This window comes from Erythrolamprus reginae, chromosome 6 (assembly GCF_031021105.1).
Source record: "Erythrolamprus reginae isolate rEryReg1 chromosome 6, rEryReg1.hap1, whole genome shotgun sequence".
Taxonomy (NCBI): domain Eukaryota; kingdom Metazoa; phylum Chordata; class Lepidosauria; order Squamata; family Dipsadidae; genus Erythrolamprus; species Erythrolamprus reginae.
The window spans coordinates 15,680,034-15,689,232 of NC_091955.1; the positions used below are offsets into that span (position 1 = coordinate 15,680,034).

At 44.5% G+C, this 9,199-nt stretch overlaps 1 protein-coding gene across 7 annotated transcripts in view; it reads right to left on the bottom strand.

Moving 5' to 3' along the window:
• Window positions 1–5,748, bottom strand: part of KIF21A (kinesin family member 21A) — a 135,445-nt gene extending 129,697 nt beyond the window's left edge. For all 7 annotated transcript variants that reach the window (XM_070755331.1, XM_070755328.1, XM_070755325.1 and 4 more), the window contains exon 1: window positions 4,904–5,748. In XM_070755331.1, the coding sequence (XP_070611432.1) occupies window positions 4,904–4,947 (44 nt within the window). In that variant the 5' untranslated portion in view covers window positions 4,948–5,748. The remainder of the gene's footprint in view (window positions 1–4,903) is intronic.
• Between the last annotated feature and the right edge of the window lie 3,451 nt (window positions 5,749–9,199).

A 9,199-nucleotide genomic window follows, 5' to 3' on the forward strand; every position in this document is an offset into this window, starting at 1 on the left:
ATTTATTAACAATAATCTTTTTTGTTGTTATTTATTTGCAAAAATTATTAGTTTGGCAATGACATATGACGTCATTGGGTGGGAAAAACCGTGGTATAGGGAAAAAACCGCGAAGTATTTTTTTATTAATATTTTTTTAAAAACCGTAGTATAGGCTATTCGCGAAGTTCGAACCCGCGAAAATCGAGGGAACACTGTACATGAAAACTGTATGTACTGTTTCTTACAGCCTCCACACTGGTATAAAAATCTTGAGCTTCTCGGTGACTATATAGTCCTCTTTGGGACATTTCAAATGCAATCACTCCAAGGATAAAAATCTTATCATCCCATATCAAGATCATGTACTTCCTTTAGCATCCTACCTAGCTACAGAATGAGTAACATCTTTTGTGGGCCCTCAGATAACTGCACGTGAGTTCAGTGCCAAGATAAACGTGACACTGTCACATCACTTTGGGAAAAAATAAAAGCTTACAGCATTCTGAGTTTCATTTCACAGTTCACTGGGCGTTGCCCTGTCATGCAGAAGAAATGTTGCCAAACTCCTTTGCAATAAAAGCATTATCAAAGGTCAGTAGCCTTATCATGATAATTCTTCAACATTCATCACATCCAACTTTTAGGCAATCCCATGGATGCTTGGGTATTTATTTATTTTATTTTTATTTATTAGATTTTGTATGCCGCCCCTCTCCGTAGACTCGGGATGATGCCACAATGAAAACTAAATCTGTGACTTGCAGCAGGATGACTCTATTGTGGTAACAAATCCACCCAACAACTCATTTTAACTCCTGTTGTTATTATTATTTCACATGATAAAAAATATAGATAGAAGGGTTGTGTCTTGTAAACAAGTTATTGCTTCTACTCAGATCACACAAAAACTACAAGTGTTTAAGATGTATGTACTGTAATGCAAAAAGAAAAGGAATCAGGCCAGGCTATGAAAGTGTTTGAGAACAACATCGACAGGGCACTACAAAGGTCTCCATAAGAAAACTTTTGCTGCAATGCTCTGAAACCTTTTTAGCAACTAATACATTTATTCTGCTCTCAGTTCATTTACTTGTCCTTCTCAACTAATATTTTCTTTATATGGGGTGAACCAGAATGATACGTTTGGGCTAGATATCCCTCCAACCTCAAATCTTGCAAATCTGAAATAATAAATGGTGTAATAAAAGGGATGTCAAACTCAAGGATGCTTAAATCTAGCCCAGTGATGGGCTTTTTTTCCTCGGGTACCAAAAGCACAGGAGCGCACGCTATTGTGACCGTGAGAGTTGACACACCCATAATCCAATCCCACCCTTTGCATGCACGTGTGATTCCACAATGCTGCCCCGCCCCCTTTGCATGCATGCACGCACGATCCCCCCCGTTCCCACTTTTCTCGACTTCGGGTGGGGCTGGTAGGCCTATTTTTCACCTTCCCCAGGCTCCAAAGGCATTCTTGTAGCCTGGAGAGGGTGAAAATGGCTTCTCTGCCCCCCAGAGGCCCTCTAGAGCAGTGTTTCCCAACCTTGGCAACTTGAAGATATCTGGACTTCAACTCCCAGAATTCTGAGAGTTGAAGTCCAAATATCTTCAAGTTGCTAAGGTTGGGAAACACTACTCTAGAGGCTGAAAACGCCTCCCTAGAGCCTCTGCACAAGTGAAAAATCAGCTGGCCAGTACACACATACACACTGCAGATTAAATAGGGCAATGTCTCGCATACAGCAGATATGGCTCCGTGTGCCACCTGCGGCACACATGCCATAGGTTCACTATCACTAATCTAGCCCATGGGGCTGCCCTGGAAACAACAAAGGATCAGCTTGTGGTGCCGCTGCCAGCAAAAACGCAGCTCAGGAGGGCTCCCGAGCTCCCTTTTCGCTGGCAGAGAGTTGCAGGATGCCGTCGCAGCCGAAAACGGAGCTTGGGTGCCCATTTTCACCAGCAGAGCACTCAGGCCCCCACAGGAGTCTCCAACACAAGTGACATCAAGCTGGCCACACCCACCCTGGCCACACCCACTCCAGCCCCCCTGAAGTCAAACACAACCCTGATGTGGCCTTCAATGAAATGGAGTTTGACATCCCTGATGTAATATCTCCCTTCAAAAATAAACCACTCAGCTTGAATGCATCTGACAACCACCAAGGAAAGGGATAATTCTGAACCTTGTATCATATCGTATTTCCTAACAGGTAGCAGCCAATATTATATCCAGACGTAACTGAAGAATATACAATTAAATATTCCACCTTTTGGTTTGTTACAAATGAAAGAATGAAATATTAGCACACGGAAAAAAAGATCTTTTTAGTTTTTGGAGTTGTAGGTAAGGGAGGAAATTGTTGGCATAAATCTACTTGATGGGCAAGCTGTACTATAAACACGGCATTAATTTCTAGCGCAGATGAATGATGTTGCAATTTTCCATCATGAATAAAAACCCTCATATGCTCCTCCCTGGTATTTTTGCACTTTCAACTACCAATCCAATTAAAGCCAATTTACTAGCACAGGCCTGTAACAACAGTCACCTCACTAGATCTTCAAAGTCCCCTGAATGCAATTCAGCGCAGTGTACAATGTACACCTCACATGACAGCAACATGGAAGAGAACAGTGGAGAGTAAAATAGGAATATAACTACCCCTTTGTTTGCATTCCTGCAGACAAGGCCCCAAATTGAAGTTACTCCCTTTTTCAAACCTCTCACTGTGGCACAAACCTCAAAGTACCCCTCCCCAAATTCCTCAGGCACAGCACAAATATACCTTCTACCCATAATGCAAAATATATAAAGAAACCAAACACCTTCATTGTATGGTTACAGAGCTGGAATATAAATATCCTATCACTAGAAGGCATATATGTGTGTGAGTGTGAGTGTGAGTGTGTGTGTGTATGTGTGTGTGTGTGTGTGTGTGTGTGTGTGTATGGAAGAAAACAGTGGAGTGTAAAATAGGAATATAACTACCCCTTTGTTTGCATTTCTGCAGATTATATATATATATACAGTATATATATATGGCTAGCTGATGAGGCCAAAATAAGGCCGAAATAGATCTAACCTAGTCTCCCTTAATTTTCAAATTCAGCAAAAAAAAAACCACCATGTGACATAGATAGATAGATAGATAGATAGATAGATAGATAGATAGATAGATAGATAGATAGATAGATAGATAGACCTGTGCTAGTAAATTGGCTTTAATTGGATTGGTAGTTGAAAGTGCAAAAATACCAGGGAGAAGCATGTGAGTATTTGTTTATATATATATAATGGTATGGTTAGCTGATGAAGCCAAAATATATACATACATACACACACACAAACACACACACATATATATATATAAATTTTTCTACCATCCTCTCAAAAATGTCTAGATTTTTTTTAAAAAGTCTTGATAACCACCTAAAAGTAAAGCTACAATTTGGAGAAGGGGAGGGGCAGCTTTCCTTGCTATAGAAGCCCTTCCTTGCAGCATCCTAGTTCTCGGTTGTTGTTGCTACTGCTGCTATTGTTGTTGTTGTTTTTATTAACCACTGCAACATTTTCAACTCTCCTCCGCCCCTCTTATTTGCAAGGACGGCCTCCTCTTCTTCTTCTTTTTACCAATCTTGTCCTTAGGTAAGCCAAGGAGCATCCCGCCAGACAAAAGGTATAAAACTTCACGGGAACCCGCAGAGGAAAATTCAACACCTTAGAACCGGCTTTCTCCGCCTCCTTCGTAGGCTTGTCTCCGGAAGGCCCGACTCCCTCCTTCACCCACCCATGACTAGGGGGGTGGGCTACTGCTTGGAGGGGGGGGAAAGTAGTGGAGTAGCGAAAATGGAACTCCACCCCAGAGCACCCAATTTGCACTGGAAGATGTTGAAAGAAAATGCATAAGCCACGCCCACAGTGTGGTAGTAAAAAGTTTGGTAGCCCTTCACTGCATACATACATACATACATACATACATACATACATACATACATGCATGTTTTTTCATTACGCCTTTTCATTATCAGCAAAATCTCTCTCCCTCACACACACATATATATGCATGTGTGTGCCTAAATACCCACAGGTGCATACATGTGTGTGTATCTATACAAAATCTGCGAAAATAAATACACACATATATGTGTATGTATATGTATGTGTATTCCCTCAACACTGTCAGACTTTCTACTAAATCTGCACTTCTACTAGTTTTTCTCATCATTCCTATCACCCATTTCCTCCCATGTTGACTGTATGACTGTAACTTGTTGCTTATATCCTAAGGTTTTTATTAATATTGCTTCTTCATTGCTTATTTGACCCCTATGACAATCATTAAGTGTCGTACCACATGATTCTTGACAAATGTATATTTTATTTTATGTACGCTGAGAGCATATGCACCAAGACAAATTCCTTGTGTGTCCAATCACACTTGGCCAATAAAATTCTATTCTATTCTATGTGTGTATACACATTTACATACATACATAGATATATACACATATACAGTATACGTATACCAATATGCCAAGACCGTCATATATACTGTATACACATATATACACATATGCATACACACGTATGTATACACACACACACGTGTGTATACATATGTGTGTGTATGCTAATGTGTTTGTGTGTGTGAGAGGTTTTGCTGATAATGAAAAGGATGAAAATACACACACACACACACGATGTGTACGCACGCCCACACAACCCCTTTTATTTCTCGTTAACCTCCTGCCGCTTCAAGTCCCTTGCAAGATAATAATAATAATAATAATAATAATAATATTAATAATAATAATAATAATAATAATAATAATAATAATAATAATAATAATAATAATAATAATAATGCCTGAGAGGATTCAGAGCGCCCTTCCACCCCCCTCACGCGCGGCTCACCTGACGGCGACGCGGACGGAGCTCTCGTCTGGGCCGGCCGACATGGTTGCAAAAAGGCTGAGGCAAAGCCGACGCTCGGAGGAGCATTCAGTCCAAACAGGAGAGAACCAAAAAAAAAAAAGGAGACCCGTGAATCCAAACGGGGAGAGGTGGAATGGCGGTGTCTTGCAATATGCACACGCCCCCCCCACCCCAAAAAAAGGAGACCCTCGAAGTGAAAGCGCCTTTAAGGGGTCGGGTTGTTGGTGCCGCTGGTGCTGCAGCAGCGACGGCGGCGGCCGCTTTGGCTTTCACCTCCTCCTCCTCCTGCCCTGCTGCTGCCACCACCTTCGGCTCTCTCCAGCCATTTTAGGTGACTGCCTGAATGAATAGGTATCGCCGCGGCGGCGGCAGCGGGAGCTTTCTGTACTCCGCCCACTCCAGCGCTTTATATAGGAGCCGTCCGTCCGTCCGCCTGAGGATTTCTGCAAAGCCGCCCGCCTATAATGAGGATGCACGGCGGCGGCGGCGGCGGTGGTGGTCGTAGTAAGCTGCACCGGGGAACCGCGACCGGCCGGTGGGTCTCGCCCAGCCGCCGCGGCTTCAGCGTCTCTCCACAGCAGCCGCAGTGCGAAACGAAGCCCCTCCTCTTGCCGCCGCCTCGGTCTGCCTGTTTTGAGGCGCCCCGGCGAGCTCGGCCATCACCGCCGCCTCCTTTCGGCGGGGTGGAGTCATCACGCGGGCGCCTCTCCGCGCCGGCGCAGCGAGCGGAGTCGCAGGTTCGCCCGGAGCGGCTCTCTGATACTTTTTTTTTTTTTGAGGGGAGGGCAACTTGGTTCCCTCCGGTGCGGCCTCCTTCTCTTTCTGGAGAGGAAGGAGCCGCTGATGATTTTTCTAGCCCTTCCCCCCCCCCCCCCCCTTTGGAGACCACGGGGGTCTATATACTACTGTAGTATCTATTGCAACAGGTGGCAGCGCCTATCTGGTTGGCTTGTGGAGGAAACAAAAACGGAGCCACAACTAAGAGTAAAAGGGGGAAGGGGGGGGTGTCACAGGGAGTGAAAGAATATCCTGGAAAAAAGAGCGATTTCACTAATGCTGCTTAAAAAAAACCCTGCATGGATTCACAATCACCACCTCATGATTTTTATTTTTATTATTTATTAGATTTGTATGCTGCGCCTCTCCTCAGACTCTTGACAAATGTATATTTTCTTTTATGTACACTGAGAGCATATTCCTTGTGTGTACAATTGCGCTTGGCCAATAAAGAATTGTATGAGTAGGCCTGTGGATGTCCTTTTATAGGTAGTCCTCCGCTTGCAACAGTGCATATGTTCTGATTTACAACGGCACTGAAAAAAGGAACTTATGACCATTTTTCACACTTGTGGTTGTGCGTGGCGTCCCCATAGTCTTGGGACACCTGGCAGTTGGTTCATACTTAAGACAGTTGCAGTGTTGTAGTCTCATTTTTCTGTCCCGGCAAGCAAAGTCAATGGGAAAAAATGTGTTACTAATTTAAGAATGCAGTGATACTTACATGTGGTAAGAAAAGTGGTAAAATGGGACACAAGTCACTTAAGCCCTACATGGCTTAGGATCAGACTATTTACTATTTACGGGAACGTCTCCTGATGCATACTGGCCTTTTCCGGATCCCACCGACTAAGCAATACAAGTTGGCAGGATTGTGTGTGAGGGCCTTCTCTGTGGCTACCCTGGCTCTGTGGAACCAACCCCCCCCCCCCCCTGTCTGTATTGCTCTCTCTACTGGTCTTCTGAAAGGCTGCGAAGACCTGGCTTTACCAGCAGGCCTGAGGGCAGTAAATACTAACAACCCTCAAGGCCAAATTGTGTTGTTTTGGTTGGTCAGTATTGTGGGTTTATATTTTAATTGTTTGGTACAGTATTTATATTTGACTTCTTTTATTATTCTATTGCGTTTATATTGTTGTAAGCCGCCCTGAGTCCCAATGGCATTGAGCGGCATAGAAGTCAAAATAATAAATAATAATAAATTTCTCACTTAACATAAATTTTGGGTTCAATTGTGGTCGTATGTTGAGGAGTACCTGACCTGTACTTCTCTGTAAAGCAGGCATAGCTTTAAAATCAAATATAACCTTGCTTTTTGATTACTGTTTTTTTTAATGGACTGTCCACAAGTCATTTAAGCTTTCATTCAAGCTTCTCAATTGTTTTTTCTTCTCATCAAGCGACTCAACTGCCCTAAATTATTTCCTGATTCCAGTCATTGGCTTTAATTGAGCCTTTCAAATCTATAATGACTTATCACACATTCCCAGAGAGAAATGGAAAAGCTGCCTGAAAAACTAGCTTCTTCAGCTGTAAAAGCTTCTTGGATGATCATCAAAATGTCTTCAAAGAAAAGCTAGAAAATCCAGTTGCCTCTTGAAAAATCACCTTTGGCACAACCATGACCTGGATGGCTGAGAATCTCATAAACAATGCAAGAAGTCAACGAAGCAGTGGAAGTGATGTGCCGGACCGGTGCCTGGAGGCTGTTGGGGTCTGGATGGGTGTCAACAGACTCAAACTCAACCCGGATAAGACGGAGTGGCTGTGGGTTCTGCCTCCCAAGGACAATTCCATCTGTCCGTCCATAACCCTGGGGGGGGATTATTGACCCCCTCAGAGAGGGTCCGCAACTTGGGCGTCCTCCTCGATCCACAGCTCACATTAGAGAAACATCTTTCAGCTGTGGCGAGGGGGGCATTTGCCAAGGTTCGCCTGGTGCACCAGTTGCGGCCCTATCTGGACCGGGACTCACTGCTCAGTCACTCATGCCCTCATCACCTCGAGGTTCGACTACTGCAGGGGTCCCCAAACTTTTTACACAGGGGGCCAGTTCACTGTCCCTCAGACTGTTGGAGGGCCGGACTATAAAAAAAACTATGAACAAATCCCTATGCACACTGCACATACCTTGTTTTAACGTAAAAAAACAAAATGGGAACGTACTATTTAGAGGGGGGAGGAGAAGTCTGAAATTCATACATGTTTATGTTTTGTTTTTAATTTTCTTTTGTTAACATCTGATTGGCTATACAAGGTTTTCTTGGTTTATAGAAAAATGTATAAAATATTTATAGAAAAATATATAAAGAAAGAAGGAAGCACTTTGGCATAATGGTTAATAAGTTAGAAATATAATTGGTGTTGTACTTTTTGAAGGAACATTAAGGAGGGGATTTAATTAAAAGAAAAGTATGTACCTGGATGACAACATTAGAAAAAAAAATTTGCAACTTTTTTGATGATTGATATTAGTTACTGACAAAATACTGGATTTTATTCAGGGAAAATTAGATGGTACATTGTATTGTTTGAATGTATGTTGAGAGAAAAATTTAAAAAAATTTACATCCCCCCCCCAAAAGTCCTTCCTTCCTCCGCCCCTCCATTCATTTCATTCTTCCTTCCTTCCTTGTTCCCTCCATTTCTTCTTCCTTCCTTCCTTCTTCCTTTCCTTCCTTCCTTTTCCCTCCATTTCTTCTTCTTTCCCTCTCCCTTATTTTCCTTCTTTCTCATTTGTTTTGTTTCCCTCTCCCTCGTTCTTTCCCTCCATCATTTTCTCATTTTTCTTTTTCTCTCTCACATTCCCTCCCCCTCTCACTTGTTTTCTCTCCCTCTTTCTCTTGCTTTCTTTCTCTCTCTCTCTCCTTTTCTTCTATCTTCCTTCCTCTCTTCTTTTTTTTCCTGCCCTGCAACACGCCGTGGGGCAGTCAGCTGCAAGCAGAAGCTCCAAGACGGTGGCACCGATGTCGGGTCGCAGTACATTGCTGGCGCTGCACTGGGCATGGGCACGGACTGGCACTGGCCCACTGGCTGGGCCGGGACAGAGGTGCCAGCCCCATGCCCTGCGCAGCGCCAGCAATGTGCGGCGTCCTGCAACACATCAAGCTGCCGCCGGCGCCAGTGCCTTGCAGCCAACCGCCCCACCGCCACCCCACGCAACTGCTCAGTGCCCTCCCGCTCGACCCACGTTTGGCTGCGCCACCTTCGCGGCTTGCCCTGCTGCCCCGTGCCCGCCAGAGCTGCCCGGTGCAGACTAAGTGCGGGGCAGAGTAGGCGGCGGCGGTGGCTTCAGGCCCGCCCCCAAGCTGAGCTTCCTTTGGCTTTCTTCGAGGCAAAACTGCAAAGCTCACCTGCCGCCTCCAAGGAAGCCAAAGGAAGCTCAGCTCAACGAGGACCGGCTGTTGGTCTCTTGAAGCTGCCGCCGCCGCCCACTGCAGAGATCCCTTCGCCGGAACGGAGGCAGCGGTGGCGGGCTCAAGGGCCGGTCTTTCTTGG